Source organism: Nomascus leucogenys, chromosome 14 (genome assembly GCF_006542625.1).
Source record: "Nomascus leucogenys isolate Asia chromosome 14, Asia_NLE_v1, whole genome shotgun sequence".
Lineage (NCBI taxonomy): Eukaryota > Metazoa > Chordata > Mammalia > Primates > Hylobatidae > Nomascus > Nomascus leucogenys.
The window spans coordinates 37,718,248-37,740,201 of record NC_044394.1 but is presented as its reverse complement, the minus strand read 5'-3'; the positions used below and the strand labels follow the sequence as shown (position 1 = coordinate 37,740,201).

The 21,954-nt window shown below is 44.3% G+C and overlaps 1 protein-coding gene across 10 annotated transcripts in view; it reads left to right on the top strand.

The window, feature by feature from the left end:
- The window catches only part of SFXN5 (sideroflexin 5), a 130,338-nt gene that overhangs the window by 52,864 nt on the left and 55,520 nt on the right, over positions 1-21,954 (top strand). For all 10 annotated transcript variants that reach the window (XR_004033425.1, XR_004033424.1, XM_030828395.1 and 7 more), the window contains exons 7-9: positions 17,767-17,820; positions 18,861-18,917; positions 20,314-20,379. Coding sequence is in view for 8 of the 10 variants with exons in the window: in XM_030828398.1 (XP_030684258.1) it covers positions 17,767-17,820; positions 18,861-18,917; positions 20,314-20,379 (177 nt within the window). In the remaining 2 variants the exon portion in view is untranslated. The remainder of the gene's footprint in view (positions 1-17,766; positions 17,821-18,860; positions 18,918-20,313; positions 20,380-21,954) is intronic.

Genomic DNA, 21,954 nt, shown 5'->3' with positions numbered 1-21,954 from the left:
ATAGACCTAGGAAGCTAAATTAAAGCAGGTAACAACTATAATAAATGCAATGTGTGATCCGAGAATGGATCCTGGGTTGCAGCAGGTGGTGTGTAAACTGTATTGCAGTTTCTTATAAAGCTGAAGATGCTCTTACTGTATGACCAAATAACACTACTTTTAGGTATTTATCCAAGATAAATGAATATGTTTGTTTACACAAAGATCTGTATGTGAATGTTTATAGTAGCATTTTTCACATTAGTCTAAAACTGAAAGCAGACAAGAATGACCAACAGATGTTAAAACTATTGGGTAAAATACTAATTGAGAACAGAATATTTGCATAGTCTCAAATTTTCCTATGGATATCATAGATATTATTCCTTCTATGTTAATTAGTTGGCATCCTCTCGAGTTTCCCTTCTGCCTCTTCCTTTAATGTATTCTTAAAACTATCAGTATTTAGATACTGTTAATACAGTCTTTGTGTTTTCAGTGGGTAAAAATATACTCTTGTCATTATTTATTTTGATATGCAAATTGGGCCACTTTTGACCCAACCTTAAAGCAGTTTCTCTATTTGACATGCCCCTCCTAGTCTTTTGAGAGCTTCAGTACTCTCTGACACAACAGCATATTCTAGGTTCATCTTTTCTCTTTCTCTTTTTCTTTTCTTTTCCTTTCTCCTTTCCTTTCTTTCCTTTTCTGTCTTCCTTCCATCCTTTTTCTTTCTTTTTTCTTTTATTCTGTCTCACTCTGTCACCCAGGCTGGAGTGCAGCGGCAGGATCATGGCTCACTGGAGCCTCAAACTCCTGGGCTCAAGTGATCCTCTTGCCTCAGCCTCCCGAGTAGCTAGGACTACAGGCATGTGCCATGATGCCCAGCTAACTTCTCAAAAATTTTTTTATAGAGATAGAGTCTCATTATGTTGCCCAGGCTTGTCTTGAACTCCTGACTGAAAGCAGTCTTCCCACCTCAGCCTCCTAAAGTGCTGAGATTACAGTAGATTTGTCTGTACAGTACTTTCTTCACCCCCATCCCAGAATAATTGATTTCTCCAAGGAGCCCTGTTTCCTTTTAGAGGGAAATGATACTTAGAAACCAAGATCTTGATGCTGGGTGTACTCATTGTTACTGGAGTGGCATTGCTTCTAGGTACTCTTAGGGGACAGAGCTAGGAGATACAACTTGTAAAAATTCATGAGTTTATACTGATACCTGTAATTCCCATCAAACATCTCAGTGTTCATTTGTTCTCCCATTTCATATTTGAATCTCCCTTCTCCCTGAATGAGACTCCAACAGTATATTTACTCACTTCCTAAATCTTATACGTACAAATAAGAGTTTTCAGAATTGCTACATCAATACCACTCTCAAAATATGTATTAACTAAAGCCCAAGATTTCTTTGAAGTTCTTTTTGTCCTTAGAAAGTATCCTCAATTTGAGAGTACACAGTCAGAGAACCATGTTCAAAAGTTCCTTGAATTAATTTTTTTCTTATGTGTTTATGTTATCTACTTGATATACAGTTAGGTTTACCTGATTTCTGTTGGCATTCCGTTTTAGTTGTTTCTCCATTCTTATTAATTTATTTATTTTTTGATATTTAGGAGATAGGAATAGTTTAAAAGTCAAAGCTATTTAAAAAGATATACTCATAAATGTTCCACTCTCCTTCCTATCCCTGCTACCTCCTTCTCACCCATCCTCTGAGGTAAACAACTTCTCCTTCTTATTTTTTTTTGTAAGAATAAACAAATACAAATATCTGCTTTCCCCTTTTTTTCTTATGTAAAATGTAGTATACTATATACAGATGTGTCTAACTTAACGATGGTTCAACTTACAATTATTTGACTTTATGATATGTGACAGCAGTATACATTCACTGAAAACAATACTTGCAATTTTGAATTTTGATCCTTTCCTAGGCTAGAGAGATGTGATATGATACTTTCACCATGCTGGGCAGTGCAGCTCCCAGTCAGCCATGTGATCACAGGGGTAAACAACCCATACTACAATGTACTCTGTTGCCAGTGTTTTTTTGAATATTGCGTTCTGTGTTCCACATCCCGTCATGTCAACAAAATGCCCATTTTCAACTTATGATATGTTCAATTCATGATGGGTTTATCAGGCGTAACCACATCATAAGTTGAGAAGCATCTGTACATTCTTTTGCACAATTTTTTTCACTCGATATATCTGTTTTTTGTGGTTTTATTATTTGTTTGTTTGTTTGTTTTAGACAGAGTCTCACTCTGTCTGTCTCCCAGGCTGGAGTGCAGTGGCATGATCTCTGCTCACTGCAGCCTCTGATGCCAGGTTCAAGCGATTCTCCTGCCTCAGCCTTCTGAATAGCTGGAATTACAGGCATGCACCTCCACACCTGGCTAATTTTTGTATTTTTAGTAGAGATGGGGTTTCACCATGTTGGCCAGGCTCGTCTTGAACTCCTGGCCTCAAGTGATCCGCTCACCTCAGCCTCCCAAAGTGTTGGGATTACAGGCGTGAGCCACTGCCCCAGCTCTTCCACTTGATATATCTTGAAAATCACTGTATATTGATTTATAGAGATCTTCCTCATTATTACTTTTTTACAGCTGTATAGTATTCTAGTAAATGGAAGTACCATGATTTATTTAGATAATTTCTCACATTAGATTATTTGTAATACTTTGCCATCATGAATAATGCCAAAATGATAATCTTGTGATATTGTTGGAATATATCTTGAGGGTAAATTCCTAGGTTCTATGGAAGGACTAATTAAATAGACATGTCTAGAAAGATTGATCAAGATGAAAGAGAGAAGATACAAATAAACAGCATTAGCAATAAGAAGTACAATAATTATAGATGCAGTAGCAGAATAAAAGATCAGAATGCATTGAACAACTCAAGGCAATACATTTAAAGACTTAGAAGAAATGAATACATTTCTGGGAAAATACAGCTTACCAAAACTGCCTAGAAAGACAAAACATAGAGTCTTTTTTTTTTTCTTTTTTTTTTTTTCTTTTTTGGAGACAAGATATCACTCTGTCTCCCAGGCTGGAGTGCAGTGATGCGATCATGGCCCACTGCAGCCTCAAATTCCTGGGATCAAGTGATCCCTCCTGCTTCAACCTCCCAGAGTGTTGGGATTACAGGCATGAGCCATCATACCTGGCCTTAAAATCTGAATAGACCTATAAATAAAAGGAAATTTAATTTGCAGTTTAAAATATTTGCACCAAAGAACAAACAAACCAAAAATTATCACTGGGCTCTGATCTTCCAGGTGACTGTACCTGAAGGAATAGCCGAACTCAATTTTATAAAGCTTTCAAAAGCGAAAATAGTGCCAGGCGTAGTGGCTCACGCCTCTTATCCCAGCACTTTGAGAGGCCAAGGCAGGGGAATCGCTTGAGCCCAGGAGTTTGAGACCAGCCTGGGCAACATAGCAAGACCTTGTCACTATTGAAAAAAAAAAAAAACAAGAGAGAGGAAAAAAAGGAAATCTTCCCAGTTCATTTATGAGGCACTTTGAGACCAATACCAAAGTAAGTATAAGAAAGAAAAAGTATAAGCCAATATCACTTATGAAATTACATGTAAAAATTATGAAATAAAATAATAGCAATCTGAATCCAGCAATGCATCAAAGTACATCATAACGAAATGCTTTTTACCAAATATGATAACATTAGAGAATGTATTAATATTAGTTCATCACACTAAGAAACTGAAGGAGAAACATGATTTTCCCAGTAGATACAGAAAAGGTATTTGATAAAATAAAACATAACTGAATTTTCAGTAATAATTATTATGATAAAAACAACAGATTAGGGCTGGGCACAGTGGCTCATGCTTGTAATCCCAGCACTTTGGGAGGCCGAGGCGGGTGGATCACGAGGTCAGGAGATCGAGACCACGGTGAAACCCCGCCTCTACTAAAAATACAAAAAAAAAAAAATTAGCCTGGGTGTGGTGGCGGGCGCCTGTAGTCCCAGCTATTCGGAGAGGCTGAGGCAGGAGAATGGCGTGAACCCAGGACGCGGAGCTTGCAGTGAGCCGAGATTGCGCCACTGCACTCCAGCCTGGGCGACAGAGCGAGACTCTGTCTCAAAAAAAAAAAAAACAACAGATTAGGTCCAGAAGGAACTTTCTTAACTTGATAGTGTCTATAAAAAATTATTTAAACCAACCATAGCAAGCACCTCTCTTCATCTAAAGATGAAACAAAGGTAAATTCTTAATGTGTTGGACAGGGTAAGAATGCCTGATAATGTTGCTTCTGTCTAACATTTTCCTGGAAGACTAGCAAGTGCAGTAAGACATGAAAAAATAAACAATGGTATTAGAGTTGGAAAGAAAGAAAGAAAAACATTTATGAGAATAGACAAACCATTGGAACTATTTTAAAAGATTTCTGGATGTAAGACAAGTATACGAAAAAATTTTGTATGCCTGTAAACCTAAAACAAACATCTAGAATATGATTTTTGTAAAAGATGTCATTTACAATAGTATTTTAGACAATAAGGGATATAAAAATAAATTCAAGAAACAATATTCAAGACCTTAATAGAGAAACGTATACAACTTTATTGAAGGACATTGGAGATCTAAATAAGTGGAGAGCTGTATCATTTTGTTTTCTTCAAATTAAAATCTATATTCAATGTAATTTCAGTCATAATCTCAGCAGGATTTGTTATGGAACTTGACAAGTTGCTATGAAAAGTTACATGAATACAAGCTAGGGGATAAGAATAGCGAAGACAATTTTCAAGAATAAGGTGGTGGGAGAGGACTCACCCTACCAAATATTATAAGACAACTTGGTTTTGGTACAGTGATAAGCAAATATGGAACAGAAAAAACAGCAAAAAGTGGAACAGAACAGAGAACCTGGAGACATGCCCATATGGAAACTTAAGATTTGACTAAGGTGGCATTACAAATCAGTGGAGAAAAAGGACAAACCATCTAATAGTATTATATGGTGCTGGGACAGCTGGCTACCTATGTGGAAAAGAAAGTCAGATCTTTACATCACCTTATACACAAAAGGACATTTAAATATGAAAAGAAAATATTTGCAGCAATGTTTATGATAGCAAAAAATTGGAAACTGCTGAAATTCCATCAACAAGAAAATGAATCAGTCATGGCTTAGTCATGCAGTGGAATACTTAACACAGGAAAGAAAACAATGAGCAAGGGCGACATTTATGAATATGGATAAATCTCAAAAACAATGTTGAATGAAAAAATAGTAGCAGAGTAGTAATGTTCTCTGTCATTTATATAATGTTAAAAAATATGCAAAGCAATATTATATATAGTTTATGAGTACATTTTTAATGCATCCTTAAAAACATCCATGGGAACAATAAGCACCGACTTCGTGATCCTGTTTACCTCTGGGGAGAGAAAGCAATGAAATTTAGCAGGAGAACAGGGGGTGCTTCATTTGTATTTATAGTGTTTCATCTTTTAAAAACATCTTCACAAAAAAATTGACGAAATAAGATTGGACATATATGGATGCTCGTTATCCTCTAGACTTTTCTGTATCCCTGAAATATTTCATTTTATACATATATTTAAAAATATATAAATATATTGAGAGAGGTATTATTCACATCTCTATTTTTATGTCATTGCCCTGAAACTACTACATTGTTCTGAAATATTCTGAGAAAGGTTTATAAATTTCCCACCATAATTGTGTGTATGTGCGAGTGTGTGTTTCATTTCTTTGCATTTCTTGCAGTTGTCTTATAGATTTCAATGCAATGGTGTTTGGTGTGTTCAGTTTTGTCTTCTTGATATCATCTCTCTCAAACACACACACACACACATACACACACACACACACATGAAATATCCCTGTTTCTTTGATTATTCTTGTCTTGAATTTTACTTCTCTTGATTTTTTTATTCCTGTTTTGCTTAATTGACTTGCATTATATATCATTGCCTGTACCTTTATGTCAGAGTCATTTAATTTCTGTGCCATTTTTTATTTCACATCTCTTTTGGACAAAATATAGCTGATTTCTACTTTTGCTGCATAAAAAGGCTACTTACATTTAACCCAGTTTGAGAAACACTGCCTTTAATTTTAATGAGAAATGGAACCCATTCGTATTTATTCTGCCACTGATGGTTATGACTGCATATCCCAGCTGTCAAATGGGTTTTCTTGTTGCTGTTAGCTTTTTATTAAGCTTTGTTATTGTTTCCGCTTCTTTTCCTGATTTATGCTACAGGATAGGTCCTTTAGTTTCTTTAGTTTGGAAGGGGAGCATCCTAATTTTCTCTACTTACCATTCATCTGTAATGTTTTATAGTACAGAGAGATTATAGTACAGAGAGATTATATATACTTTATAATCAAGAGTCAAATAATAAATATGACTTACCTAACGCTACCCACATAAGAGGAGACTTGTAGCATGTAATTTCACTCTACTCTCTACTTGATCATTTTACCTCCCTCCACACACCTGCCAAGTTTTTGGAAATCATCTGGAATGTCATCAGATTTATAAAGCCTTTCTTAACACCTGTATTATACTTCACAATTATTTAGGCTGTGTGTGTGTGTGTGTGTGTGTGTGTGTGTGTGTGTGTGTGTGTGTGTTGTTTGGCTAGAATACCCTTTTGAACAATATTCAGAATATAGGGGCAATATGCCTCTCTGAATCTTTGCATATCTGGAGATCTTTTTTTCCCTTTCATACATGAACAATAGTTGGCCTGATTTTCTTTTCCTTTCTAGGTAAACTTCCCCCTTCCCCTGGAATCGTTTGGTATTTTTTCTCTTTATCTTTGGAGTTCAGAAATATCTCCTAGGATTTAAAAAAAAATCTTCTCTGTATATTTTATAAAATTATACAAGTAATACATGAATATGTTCTTTGGGATTCAAAAATACCACCAAGAATGTTTTATAAAGAATATTTTAAAAGTTATACAAGTAATACATGAATGTTCTCTCAGCTCAGAATTTAAACAATACAAACAAAAGTAGAGGTCCTTGTGATGCTCCCCAACCCCGAATCTCTGCCTAGAGTAACCCCTGTAAGAAGTTTGGTGTGTGCCTCTAGGCTTTTTCTAGATATCTGCATACATTTAAGTCATTTAAAGTGTTTTTTTGTTTTGTGGAGTTTTCCATTAAAAATATAACAATATACTTATTTATCTATGGTTAGCTTATGACACTTAGCAGTTTGCCTCCGTAACAATTGGCTTCATTTATTTATTTGTTTTCTCTGCTGAATGGCACCCTGTCCTCCAGTGTGATGGGTTGAGGTTATGTCCGATTATTTGCTATTAGAAACGATTGTGCTGTGAAAAATCTTTGTAAAGCCATTTTTGCACAAGGATAAGGGTTTCTCAAGGGCACTTCCAGAAAGTGAATTTGCTGCATAAAAAGCTACACACATTTACATCTTTAACAGATATGGCTGAATTTCCCTTCAAAAAGACTATATTTCCCCATGCTTTTGTAACACCAGTATTCATTCATCTTTTTAACGTTTTTGCCAATCTGATGGGTGAAGGGGTAGATTCTCATTATACTTTTAATTTTTGTTTCCATAAACACCAAAAAGATGTTGGTGCTTTTTAAATCTATTTATTGGTGATTTGTATTCCCCCTTCTCTGAATTACCTGTTCACACTCTTTGTCCATTCTTCCATGGGTCATATTTTTCTAGTTGATTTGTAAGAGCTCCTTATGTATTTTGGACATTAATCCTTTGGATTATATATATGGCAAGTCTCTTCTCCAGCTGTTTATCCTCTGGTGTCTTTGTTATAGAAAAGTTTTAAATATTGATGTCTTTAAATATAATGATCTCTCTTTTGATTGATTTTGAGTCTTTTTCCACTCCACACCTCCATCTCCTTTATTAAAATAACTGAGGCCAGGCATGGTGGCTCACACGTGTAATCCCAGTACTTTGGGAGACCAAGGTGGGAGGATTGCTTGAGCCCAGGAGTTTGAGACCAGACTGGGCAACATAGGGAGATCCCATCTCTACAAAAAAAGTTTAAAAATTAGCCAGGCATGGTGTGCGCCTGTGGTCCCAGTTACTCAGGAGGCTGAGGTGGGAGGATTACTTGAGCTGAGGAGTTTGAGGCTTCAGTGAGTTTTGATTGTACCACTGCACTTCAGCTGGGGCGGTGGAATGAGACCCTGTCTCAAAATAAATACATAAATTAAATTAAGATAAAATAACTAGATTTGTGAATGCTATGTCGTGGAATCAGCTCTTGGATGTATTTATCAATTCTGTATTCTAATTATTCTTTTATGCTTTTGTTTTTATAATATCCTTTTTTCCCTCCTTTCTTTGTTTGTGGTTGGTTTTCTTACTTTTTGCCTTGAATGCTTAGTTTATTTATTTTCCTTCTAATGAAAGTGTTTAGTGCTGTGAATTTGCCTCTGAATATATCTAAAACATGGCTATATCTGATATGTTTTCATATATAGTGATCTTATGTTGTTATTTTCTAAATAAGCTTGGAATTATAATTTCAAATCCTCTTTAGTCAATTAGAAGAACACATTTTAAATTCTAAGTGGTTTTTAAAAAATGTGTTCTTTTGTTATGTTCTAGCTTATCTTATTTTCAGAGGAGTGACCTCTACTATTTTGCCATTTGGGATTTATTGTGGTTTTCTTTGTAGCATGGTATCTGAATATGTCAGTTAGGATCAGGGTCATCTGCATGTAACAAAGTCCAAAATAACAGTGGCTTAAACAAAATAGTTTATTTCTCTCTTATGTCAAAGAAGTTTGGAGATAGGCAGGACCCCCACAGTATCATCAGGAACCCAGACTTCCATTTTTCTACACCACCATTTTCAGTACTGGCTTCTATTGTAAAAAGTTACCCCATAGCCTGAGATGGCTGCTGGAGTTCCAGCCATCACATTCACATTCCAGAGAGGAGAAAGAAAAGAATAGTAGGCTATATCTCCCAACCGAGATACATTTGTCTTTAACATACAGCCTCTCTTTAAGGAGCCTTTTGGGAATTTCCATGCAACATTCCATGTTCTGCGTACATTTCATTTAGAATTTAGCTGGGTATATAGTTGATCCCCAATTATATAAGGATTCTATTGGTAAGAAAGAAGGGAAGAATGGTGATAGGTAGGCAAACAAGAATGCCATAAAAACTTTTATAAATATCCCATCAACACTTTAAAAGATATACAATTTGGTGGTATCATCACTTTGTTAAACCGGGTAACTGGGTATTTGAAATGGCAAAAGTTGAATGTGGGGCTCATTTTTCCCTGAGATGCCAAATGGACCCTTACACAATTATCAGCTGCCATCAAGTGGGAAGAACTGGCCAACCCAGCAGATGCCAGCACTGTCTTCCATTCACAAGGGGTTACTGAGGCTCACCCCATACATTTCCACTCTCTCCTTACCCTACCCTAGACAAGCCCATCATTGCAGGGTCACTATGGCCCTGTAGGTAGGTGGGGGACTTGGATGCTGATCCACTCCCATGCCATTCAGGGGTTCATTGCTGAAGCAGATGCTGTGAATGTCCTAACAGGGCCAATCCTTTCCCAGCCTGGAGCAAGCATCCCTCTGTGAATAAACGCATGTGGTGTGAGAAGAGGATGCCCTGCCCCCCAAGATCCTGTGTGAATACTTGATGGAGGCGAAATGGGGGAGCATGGCCTGGGATACCTCCCAGCAGCTCTACGAGACAGCCAGAACTGAAATGACAATGCTCACCTATCCCCACTTCCTAGCCCCAAATATCTGTATCCTGAGGTTCAGAACAGTCAAGCCAGAGGCTGAGTCTCCAGAGGAACCACTGGATTTGAAGAACCTGGGCCTCCCACCTTGGCACTTTCACATGGACAAGCAACATGGTCCGTCCCCACTCCTCCCCACTCCTGGGCCACTGCCTCGTCTTGTGTGGAAAGAGCATGCTGGCTGCTCCAGCACTTCCTGCAGCCCCGTCAGCTCCATCAGCTCCTCCAAGGCCCTGCTGTCGCCTGGTAGTGCTGAACAGTTAAGCAAATGCCTGGTCTGAAGGGGAGTGAAGGTTCCAGTCCACACCTTAGGAAAGCCCCTGGTCTGATGGAGTGGGTAAGAAAATATACGCATGCAGAAGCCACTAAAAATGCTTACCAAAATAGAAACGAGGGTGCCAGCGAATGTGCTAGGAACTGGGTCCCTGAGTGATGAAGGGAAGGGGCGAGTAAGGCTGGCAGGTGCCTCAACTGAGAAGTTTCTGGAAACCACAGTCAAGCTGCCTTCTGCCCAGGTGCACATCCCTGGCTTGACCCCGATGCTGTTCCCACTTTGCCCGGGAGTCACCTCGCCCTACCCTGCTCGCCCCCCAGAGCTCAGGAGAAACGAGCTGGTTTTCTCCCAGAGGCTGGTGCCAGTTTAGTCAGCAGATTTCACAGATCCACTGGCAACCATGTAGTGTCTTATTTTAAGCTTAACATTTGAAGATGGGAACTTTTTCCCCCTTCGGTGTGTGGCAAAGAGATCCCAATTTATACATAAGCACCGTGGCAATGCCGGTGCCCTGAGGCTGTCCCCCGAGGCTGTCCCCGAGGCTGTCCCCTGAGGCTGTCCCCCGAGGCTGTCCCCCGAGGCTGTCCCCTGAGGCTCTGCAGTTCGTCGCTCCCTTTCTTCAGGTATCTTTCCAGAAAAAACCGCCAGCGTGGTCGCTTCTTATACACGGCCTCTCCCTTCCCAGGTTTCCCCTAAGCGCAGCATTGCCGCTTCCATGCACGTGGCCTGGGAGAGGCAGGGCCCGGCTTGGCCCTGGTGGTCCGGCCCTCGTCCTGCCTGCCCTCTCCATTTCTCCTCTGCTCCTGCGCCCTCTTCCCTTGGCTGCTGTGGAACGCCTTGGATGCCAGGACCTATGTTTCCCTCACGGGCCTGGGGCTCTCCCAGAGAGCATTTGTGCCTCTCTCAGCCCTGAGCTCCCCACAGCGCTGCTTCCCTCCCCTCCCCTCCCCTCTCCTTCCCTCCCCGCCGTGTCATGTCAAACTCTCAAAACTCAGGGACCAAATGCCTCATTTCCAGCCCAGGGTGCTAAGGAGGGTGGACCACGAACACCTAGTTATTGGGTCTGGTGGCCTTAGGTTAAGTCTAAACCCGATTTCTGTCTTGAGACATTAAGAGCTTGGACTCTGTACTTTGCACTCCTTCATTTTAACACACATGTGATCACATGGGCTTAGAGACTCTAAGTATCAGAAGATGCTGGTGTCAGTCACTTCATCTCCAGGGGTGTGTCCCAGGGCCCTCCTGACATCTCCCAAGCCTCCTCATCCCTCCTCTGCTTTTTTGCACATTTAAATCCCAATCCCAGTGTTCTCTCTGGCTTTCCTCCAGCATTACCAGACCCCAGCCATGTTGACCTAGCTCACCACACAGGAGGTATCGCCCCAGTGAAGCTAGAATTGACCGGTCTGGGGTAAACATTCATTTGACAGAGATTTTCTTTAACTGGCTGGCATCCTTTAAGTAGCAACACCCCTTATACACTGAAGTGTAACTTTCAGATCATTAGCCACATAAATCAGAAGATGGAGACAAAGTAGAAGGAAAAAACAGGACAGTTGTTGGGTATTGGGGTACTGGGGCCCATGGTGGATCTATCAATGACAAAGAGGAACATTTTGGAGTTGAGCCAGTCAGTGTGGCGGAAAGGGATGAGATGTAGACACTTGTTCTACCTGGGAGGCTCCCGGGTATGTGGGGAGGCAGTGTTGAGGGGCCTCATTTCTCTGAAGCTTATAGAAGCTCTCGAGGAAGACAAACTTTCCACAGCTTTTTGCTGCTGAGATAAATGGTACAGAGAAGGCACACAGGGTGCCGGGGAGCACGTGACAGACCTAACCTCACTGTGAGGGTCAGAGGAGACATCCTGGAGGAAGTGATGCCTAAACTGAAACCTGAAGGATGAGGAGGGAGGGATTAGCCAAGCAGAAATGGGGTGAAGGGTGAGAGGGACGATTATTTCCAGTATCTTGGCGAACAAGACAGTTCGCCGTAGTCTTCCCCTGGCTTCAGTTTTACCGCCCAATTGTTTTGACGCATACCCCGTTTCCTTTCCAGATTTCCCACGCTTTTAAAAAAACCTTTCTTCTGTAGTTTGAGTCAGTTTTGTATGGGAGGTGGCCAAGGGGGTGGGGGCTTGCTCAGTTCTGAGTCCTGATTTCATGGTACACAGAACTGTGGCAGTGGCCTTACCCCTCCTGCCTTTATCTTCAGCTGTTCATGTCCCACTTCTGGCCAAGCAGATTGAGATATTTGGGGGTGCCTCTCTCCCAGATTGAGACCTCATCTCTCTGCAGCAGTTAGAATACTCTGAAGGAGGCCCAAAGTGAAGATGTGATTTTTCTTGTAGCAAGTTACCATATGGATGCCATTGGCCCCATTCCTTACTCTGTCTTGAGACTAGGCTCAAGCACAAACTGCCCCTCTTCCTGGGCCTGTCAGGGCAGCCCTAGAGTTGGGCTGATGGCCCCTGGATTGGGTGGGTTTGATAAGCAGGGCTGCTTAGGAGCCAACATCCCTGGTGAATACTTAATTCAAGGCATATTCATAATGGTACAGAATTTTGGACTAGAAAGAACAGCATAGTCACTCCGCATATGTAGTAAGCTGTGTATTAGCTAGCTATTGCTACCATAGTGTTGTGTAGAAAACATCCACAACACTTCAGTGGCACACGTGAGCATTTTTTTTTTTTTTTTTGAGATAATCTCGCTCTTTGGGCTCTGTCGCACAGGCTGGAGTGCAGTGGTGTGATCTCGGCTCACTGCAACCTCCTCCTCCTGGGTTTAAGCAGTTCTTAAACCTCAGCCTCCCAAGTAGCTGGGATTACAGTCACCCGCCACCACCCTCAGCTAGTTTTTGCATTTTTACTAGAGATGGGGTTTCGCCACGTTGGCCAGGCTGGCCTCGAACTCCTGACCTCAGGTGATCCGCCTGCCTTGGCCTCCCAAAGTGCTGGGATTGCAGGCGTGAGCCACTGTGCCTAAGCATTCATTCTTAGGGATCTGTGGTTGGCTGGGGTTTGCGCGGTCTAGACAAAGCTTGACTGAGGCAGTTCTGCATCTCACTATGGTCAACTGAGGGTGACCTGACCTGGGATGGACTGTGCCCTCCTGTCTGTCCTCCTCCTTGGGCCAGGGATTTGTCAGGTATGTCTTCTCGTGGCAACCTCAGATGCTCAGCAGGGCAAGCAGGAAGGCATGAGGCCTCTGAGCCAGGGCTCAGAACTGACACACTGCCACGTCCTCCCACGTGCTGTCAGTCAGAGCAAGTTAGATGACCAAGCAGAGCCAAAAAGTGAGGAAATAAATTCCTCCTGTGATGAGGCCGTGGCAAGGGTATGGATGCAGGGAGTGGGAAATAATCTAGACCAAAGACTCAATCTCCCACCCCCACCCCCTGCAATTAGTACTTAATAAAAGGAGTCAGGAGTGCATTGTCCCAGTCCAGCAGAGATCTTTTCCTGGCCAATAATTATCTAATGATTAGCAGTGTTCTTCCACCCTGGGGTGTAGGCCCAGCTTTGTGCTGAATGCCATGGGGAGCATCAGAAGAAGAGGGAAAAGCCCCAATTTTGCTTTCCAGAGCTCTGTTCTCTGAGGGATAAGACTTGTATTCCTGAGATGGAGATGAGACGATGTTCAGTGGTGTAATGCTGACTATGGAGCTCAGAGAAAGAAACCAGCAAAGGCCAGGGAAGAACTACATGGGAGGAGAGGAATGGCACTGGCAACCGGCATCCAGGGGGCGCTTGCTGCAGGCTGCATGCTGAGCTGAATTTCCTCCACACCTTACTTCCTCTCATAACCATCCTGAGAGGTACTGGGATTGTCCTCCACTTAACAGGTGAGGAAACAGAGGCACAAAGAGCTCCAGTGACTTGCCTGTGGTCACATAGCTGGTAAATGCTGGCACCAGCATTTGACCACCAGAGCCTGAGCATTAATCACTAGGTCCATGGTAGGACACCCAAAAGGAAGGGGAGCAGCAAAGGTACAGACGGATGTGCAGAGAGCACAGCTGCCAGGGGGCTGGAGCGGCAGAGGGGACTTCAGCCATGTTATGAACTATAAATGGGAGCAGAGATAGGATGTGTGATTTGGCCAAGGTCCTGCAGCACGATAGGGTGGAGGCTGGGCTAGAAATCATAGCTGTTGGCTCCTGTTTCCCTCTCCTTCCACTTTCCTTGGTACCAGCCACATTCTGGGCGCTCTCCACCCGTCTGCGTGGCCACGCCTGAATCGTTTCCCTCTTGGAAGAGGTGCAATCCACTGGCATTGAAGCTGGGTGGACTGGCTCCCTCTCTCTATCCATCTCTTTCTTCCTTTCCCCTGCCATGTTCTGGAAAGGGCAGCGGGAGGGAATGTGGGCAGGTTGCACCAGAGATATACATCTGAGAGCTGAAGGGAACATTTATTTTTAATTTAGACTTAAAAAGAAAAAAGGAAGTTATAAAATATCTGCTCTTGCTCCTGGGATTGTGCAGATGGTGCTGCGTTTTGCCTAATAGGGAATTGGGCTGGCATCCTCGTTCTTTTGGTCCCCGCCTGACTGTAAGGACCTGGAGGGCAGGATCCCTGCTTCCCTGCCTCAGCCTCACATGGCCCCCTAAGGCTCCATTTGGCCGGTGCAGCTCGGTGCTCCTGTCTTCTAACCTCACCCTCTCCACACTCCCTTCTGGTCTCCCAGACCTCTGCAGTCAGACCAGTCTCTCTGCTGTCTTGGCTGTCCCTGCTCCTGTGTCTGCGCCTCCTCGGCTCACTCCTACCTCTGCCTTTGTTAGATAGCCGGGACACACTCACCCCTCCCCTTCCTGAACTCCTGTTTGGATGTTAAAATTTATCAACTTTACACATACCCAAATACCTCATTAAACCATCTTGTCATTTTCAAGCCTAGGTGTTATACAGGATGTTATCCTCCATTTTCTTGTCTGGTTTTTGTTTTTATTGTGGTTAAGGAGTGTGTGTGTGTGCGCGCGCGCGCGTGCACGCACACTCATTCCTCTCCTCTGGCTTTCTCCATTGGGAGCAGCAAGGAACTTGGTACGTAGATGCAGCTCCTCATAAATGGATGTGGAGTGCTGACTGGATCTCCCCTCTCTCTGCGCTCAAGGGGATGAGCTGGAGAAGGAGCACCCTAAAATCAGAGTCAGGGCCCCCAAGCCAGGAAACAAGAGACCTGATTCTCTAGCTTGCTATGAAGCTATGGACCGATTACTGAATTTCTCTAAGCCTCAGTTGTCCTGTTTGCAAAATATCAAAAGTAATCTCTGCTTTGATCTCCAGGGTTAGTATGAGGATTATGATAAGTGAAATGCTTGGCAAAATTGAATCAGTCAATCCATCTCTTTAAGAAAGAATGAGGAGACTTACAGCAGTCAGAGGTGCCAGCATGGACCCCAGACCCATGTTAGGGCAGGAGGTTGGGATGGGAAGTGGGAGTTGTCTAACAAAGTAAAAAGCTCACTGGTCACAGAGTCATGGGCAGTGTGTATGTGTGTGGTACATAGCCCAAATACTAGTTTGGTTTGTTCTGGAAAAGACTTGATGTCACTTTTAAAAATGCTTGCCACTAAAGATAAATCAAGTGAAGATGAAAATGAGACAAAGGGAAGGTTAGGGAAGGGAAGATAAAATGAAGCCAGAAGTGAGATTTGGGCACAGAATCCATGCAGTGCAGGTCTGTACACTTGGCAGATGTGGCTGTGGAGAGCTGGCCTGAGCTTCTGACCGTGCCATGAGACTCAGTTGAATGGCTCAGTGTCTGCAAGGCACATGCACACCAGTTACTCAGAGGCACAGTTCGTGACCCTGAGACTGGAAAATATTTCCGCCAAGAGGATTATAAAGGGAACCCTGTGGTGTCACAGGCAATGTCCTGGACAGCAGTTGTCTGGTAAATGCAGTGAGTGCCATTGGGCTGTATCTTACGATGTTCCTGGTGGTCCAAGCACAGTTCGAGGGGTAAGTGGGGATTCAGAGGAGAAGACAGTGGGTCCATAAGACACCGTGTTCAGTAGACTCCAGATCAGGGGATGACGTGCTGGGCTACAAACAGTGAATAGCCTTATTAACTTCCTCCAGTGGTAGAAGGCAGTCAGGCATGCATACATGTACACATAGGAGCACATGTACTCTTCACGCACCCCCCCGTCCCATCCCCACCCCCACTAGGCTCAGCTCCCTCCCTCTGGTCTGGCTTCTCACTGGGGGCCCCAACTAGGAGGAGGTCCTCGGTTTCCTGGGATACTCCTTAGCAGATGGGATCCCATTACAGACAAGACTGTCTCTGTTGACTTGACACCTACTACCCAGAATTTGGAAGTAGAATTTTAAACTGAGATCAGCCCCTTCACTTTCATGGGTTAGGAAAGTTAGTGCCCCAAAGGGGATCATCTTCTGCCAGAGATCACATGGGGATGGAGCTGAATCTAAGACCCAAGTTCCCCTGATTCTTACTCTAGTTCCCTAAGCTGCCACTGCAAAGAAAAAAAAATGAAGTTGGGATCTCATTCTGGGGGAAAAATCTCATAATTCCTCATTGAAGCTATGGAATAGCTTTATATTATATAATTTTATTCAAACTGATATAAGCCAATAAATATAGATTGTGTGTGTGTGTGTGTTCGCTGTTTTAAAACATTTTAATGTTTAAAACATGATTTACTAATGCTGCTGGGGATGTCTAGAATTTGATTCACTGCATATTATTGAGTGTTTATACTTGTTCCTTACAGAAATTCTTGCCAAAGAGCCATTTTATCTACAGGAATAATAAATAAGTCAATATGTGGATGGTTGTGCACATTTTTCCCATATGCAGCGGGACTCGATAGATGTTACTTTGCACACAAACACTCAGAAGGTAAACTGGAGAGATGCACATGGATCCCTGAAGTCCAAGACTTGGCCAATGTCAAAATCAGACCATTCATCTTGACTTAAACCAAAAACACGGTCAGCAAGTCTAGGTCTTAGGTGATATTTGGGCTTTGGGAATAATGGATCTACCTGTTCCCATACGTAGCCATATGTGTATATTTGTTCATTTCTTCATTCATTCCTTCACTCATTCAACAAATATTAGAAATCTATGTTTCATTCAGTTGCTTAAACATGGTATAGGTTTTTCTTCATGGAAATTCACAGATAACAGATACAAATTCTCCCAACCTGTATTTACAAAGCACTTAAGGCCTTTGAAATGATTTTTGTTTAATCCTCGCAAAAATCCTATGGGAAGGCTAGGGTGAGAAGGAGTCAGGTAACCTGAGTGGAAACGAAGGTATTCCTTTTGTTTGCTTGTTTTTATTGCCCCCCAATTGTGGAAATAATGCATGTCTGTTGTTAAAAAGAATACAGAAATATTTAAGATTGTGCAAAAGTAATCTGTAACCCAACCTCCAGAGACATCCACGCTACAGGTTTTTTCATGCTTGGAGATAATGTGTGTATGCATGTGTTTGTGTATATGGTTATATATAAAATGATTTTTCTTTAAATAAATAAGATTATGCTGTAATATAATTCTGCAACTTGGTTTTTTCCCATCGCACACCCTCTCCCTCAATGAACCTCAGTTTATATGTACACGGCATATCACATCAGTTTGTACAGATCCAGCTCACTCATTTGTGGTAGTGTATTTTTTCTTTGCAAAAGCATAGGATGTTTCTTTTGCCTTTTTCAGCATTTCTTCTCTCTTGCTCATAGGTAGTCGGTCTTCTCTTGCCCAACCAGACACTGGCATCCACTGTCTTCTGGCAGGTAACAGTCTCACAGCAAACAGGGCTCCTGAAGGAAGGGCCCACACAGGTGCTGGTTAAGAACTCCCTGCCCTGGTGTCTCCTGCCCCGTCCAGACCCCGTGTAGGGTCAGTCCACCCCAACACCACCCCTAGCCCAGAAGCCACTGAAGGAAAACCAGGACTTTGGCCCTGATGAGCAGGTCTCCAGCAGCCCCGCATGTCTCAATCCACCATGTGTCACTCTAACCTTTGGACAGAGGTGATGAGGGCTGCGTGCCCCTGCGTGGAACATGCTGGCTTGTTAGTGGGGTGGCCCTCACTCTGCCCCTTGGTTGCTCATCCCAAGGCCAGTGACCCTGAGGCCCATAGCCTCATTTTGACATCAGCCTTCCCCACATCTACCGAGGAAGGTAAATCTACCCCTAACCTGAGGTCGTGAAGTGCTTCACAGACCCTGGTCCCTGCTCTTGGAGACAGTCTGGGTTGTGACGCCATGAAAACAGTTGAGGATATCTCTGTGTTTGTGTGTGCAGAGAAAGACGGGCAGGAAGGAAAACCTGTCTGTCTTCTAGGAGAAAATGTCAGTCTTCCCTGAACAAAACTCCTGCTGGCCTCTGTGTCTGGGAACTGGAGATGCAGGACACTGGACTGGGAGATTTTTGAAAGAATTGCAGGGCTGTCAGTCATTCTAGGCCAACTTTTGTCCATCAAGTAATATAATAAAAATGGTGTGACAAAGGCAGTGGGGTCTGCAGGGGCAGTGAATGCCATCATTCCAAGAGAGGTGACTGTCTCAGGATCAGGTGGACTGCTGGGGTGTGCAGGACCCCATTCAGGAACCGAGAGACTTCCCGAGAGGCAGGGCTTCCAGTGCTAACACCAGCACAGCCCTGGGCAAACCAGGACAGTCAGTCATGCTAACCGGCAGCATGGGCGGCACCATGTGAGCTGGAGACCGCATGCTGTGCCTTTCTGGGGATGTGTGGCCTCCTGGGGTCCAGGCCTGGCTTCCAGGGAGGTGACCACTCCTTCCCTGACTTCTCTCATCATTGCCTTTCAGTGGCTGAACCAGAGCCACAATGCCTGTGTCAACTATGCAAACCGCAATGCAACCAAGGTGAGCATCACTGCCCTCTCCCCAGTGGTGGGGTTCAGGCTAGGGAGGCCCAGTCATCCTCCCTACAGCGTGACATGCCACCATCAGTGGCTGCCTCTTGGTTAAGCATGGCCCTCCTCTAGATAGCTTATTTAAAATGCCAGCCCTTCAGGTGGGTGGCTGAGGTCAGCTGCAGTTTCTGGGCCAGGAGCCCTCTGGGGAGGGGCTGTTTACATGAAGTGAAGAAGGCCCATTAAATGGGAGCAGTGCAAGGGATGAGTTTGGCTGGCTTTCAGATTCTTCTTGGGTAGCTCTTACATTTGGGTTTTGGATCATGATGGTATCAGCTACTTGGGGGCAAAATTCCCCTAAAGCTTCCTCCAAATTTTCTGGAAGCTGCCTTAGTGCTCCCAGGTCCCGACTGCTGGCCACAGGCTGAAGGGCTGCTCCTGAGTGGGGAGGGTCCAGGGCTGGTAACTCCTCCCCAAAGCTCCCTATACTCCTTGGAGAGCTTGTGGTGGAGGCCCAGTTACCCTTCTGTTGTCCAGAAAGGGCTGCTGGGCTCCTGCTTTGCTGGCAAGGCCACCTCTCCCCAGCTTCAGTTCAAAGGCAAAGAAGGCAGGATGCATCTAAGTCCCCTTTGTGGGCCTGTCAGTTTGGGGTAGAGGAGAGTCCTAACATTTGCTAACCTTGGGGGAGAGGAGGGGAATTAGGAGCTGGCCTGGGCCATAGGAATTGAGAGGCCTGATATGCTGTGGCTGCCTCCTGACATCTAAACCTCCACCCCAAGTCTCTCTCATAGGCTTCACATATGGCCATCTCTGCTTGGATGACTCCCTTTATCTTAAACCAGACACTTCTAAACCTGCATTTGTAGCACAGGGCAAGTTCCTTAGCTTTTTCTTAATTGTCTGTGTTGGAACTTGGGGTATATTATTCTCTAGAGATATTGGGCAGCTATCATCTGTTGACATGGGAGCCCAGTTGTTCCATGGGTGGGCAAGGCCTGTGAGAGCCTTGACACTGGCATTTCCACCTAGAAAGCGCTCCAGGTGCCAAATGGCCCCCTTGCAACATTTAGCCTCTAAACTGAAGACTGCTTGCCCCAGCCTTCAATGGTCCATGCTAGCCTTGCTGTTCTCCACCTCCAGCCAGCACTGTCTGCCAGTGACCTTTCTAGAACAGGGCAGGAGTGAAGTGGGCCCTTCAGTGTCTCCCTGGATACTGGTGATTTATATGTCTACATTGGGAACTGAGCTGAGGGTGGCCTGATCCCTTTGGGTCCTGAGGGGCCTCTTCCTTCCACCCACCTTTCAGGCTGGTGGGCAGGATGCTTCTTGCTGGCTGGGACAGCTTACAAGGGGAAGTATGGGAACTTTGGGCACCCAGCAGGCCTGAAATTCTGCCTCTTTTCCAGCCTTCACCTGCATCCAAGTTCATCCAGGGCTACCTGGGAGCTGTCATCAGCGCCGTCTCCATTGCTGTGAGTACTCCCTCCCCTGCTCCTTCTTGGCTCTGCTGCTCTGGGGCCACCCGGCTCAGCATTGCAGGTGGATGCTTGTCTGAGGGCCAGGCCAGGCAAGATGTGGGAGACAGGTTTCTGTGGGTGGAGGAGTCAGGACAGGCTTTCCAAGCCGAGAGGAGGCTCCAGTAGACAGAGCACAACCTGGTGCCCCCTGTAATGGAGAGTAGGCAGGGAGGTGAGGTTGTGTCCTGGGGCGCCGAGGCAGGATATCTGTCTTGAGTGGGGCTGCGGTTGCCCAGCACTCTGCTCGGAAGAGCTGCTTCTCAGGCTCGGTAACGTGGCTGGAGCGGGGTAGGGGGATGCCTCTGAATGACTCTGCAAGGCCTGCCCACGTGCCTGCTCCCCTGAGCTCTTGCTTAGCTGCTGGGGCGCTGCTTTTCCCTCTCTGTGGCCTTACTGGTGTCACATGTCCAGCTCCTCCTGAAGACCTGTCAGTGCCCGAAGCCAGGGGCGTTAGGCTCACTCTGAGTCTCCACAGTACTTTGAGGCTAGAGCAGCTACTCAGTAGGGGAGGTTCAGAGACTGAGCATGAGGATACGGTAGGTGTGGCTCCCTGCTTCCCAGAGGAGGCCAGGGGCAAGTGACACAGTCAGGGCCCTGGGCCACTGCCAGAGTGGATGCTTAAGCTGCCAGGACCTTCTGCATGCTTGTCCCACCCCTGAGCCCGCCCGTGTGCCTACGTCTGGCTCTCTCTGGATCCCCACTAGGATGGCCTTCTATAGCCGACTCCAGAGGGCAAAGGGCCCCTTCACAACTCTGTCATTTCATTCATTACACAATACATCAATGTAACTGGTAAGAAAAAAATAATTAGAAAACGAAAACCAAACAACATTCACATAGCTGAGCACAGTGGGGCACACCTGTAGTCCCAGCTACTCAGGAGGCTGAGGTAGGAGGATCACTTGAGCCCAGGTGTTGGAGTCTGTAGTGTACAGTAATTGCACCTGTGAACAGCCACTGCACTCCAACCTGGGCAATATAGCAAGACCCCATTTAAAAAAACAAAAGGCCGGGTGCAGTGGCTCACGCCTGTAGTCCCAACACTTTGGAAGGCCGAGGCGGGTGGGTCACCTGAGATCAGGAGTTCAAGACCAGCCTGGCCAACATGGTGAAACCCCTGTCTCTACTAAAAAAAATACAATAATTAGTCGGCATGGTGACGGGCACCTGTAATCCCAGCTCCTTGGGAGGCTGAGGCAGGAGAATCGCTTGAACCTGGGAGGCAGAAGTTGCAGTGAGCCGAGATCACGCCACTGCACTCCAGCCGGGGCGACAGAGTGAGACTCCATCTCCAGAAAAAATAAATAAATAAATAAATAATAAAAAATTAAAAAAATTAACCCCGAAACCATTCAGCTGGGCAAGGTGATGTGCCCCTGTAATCCCAGCTACTCAGGAGGCTGAGTTGGGAGGATTGCTTATGGCCATGTTGGGCAGCATAGCGAGATCTTATCTCTAATGAAAAAGAAAACATTCACATGTAATAATTCACATACAATAACCTTTTGGTAAAGCCCACTTTCCTCATCT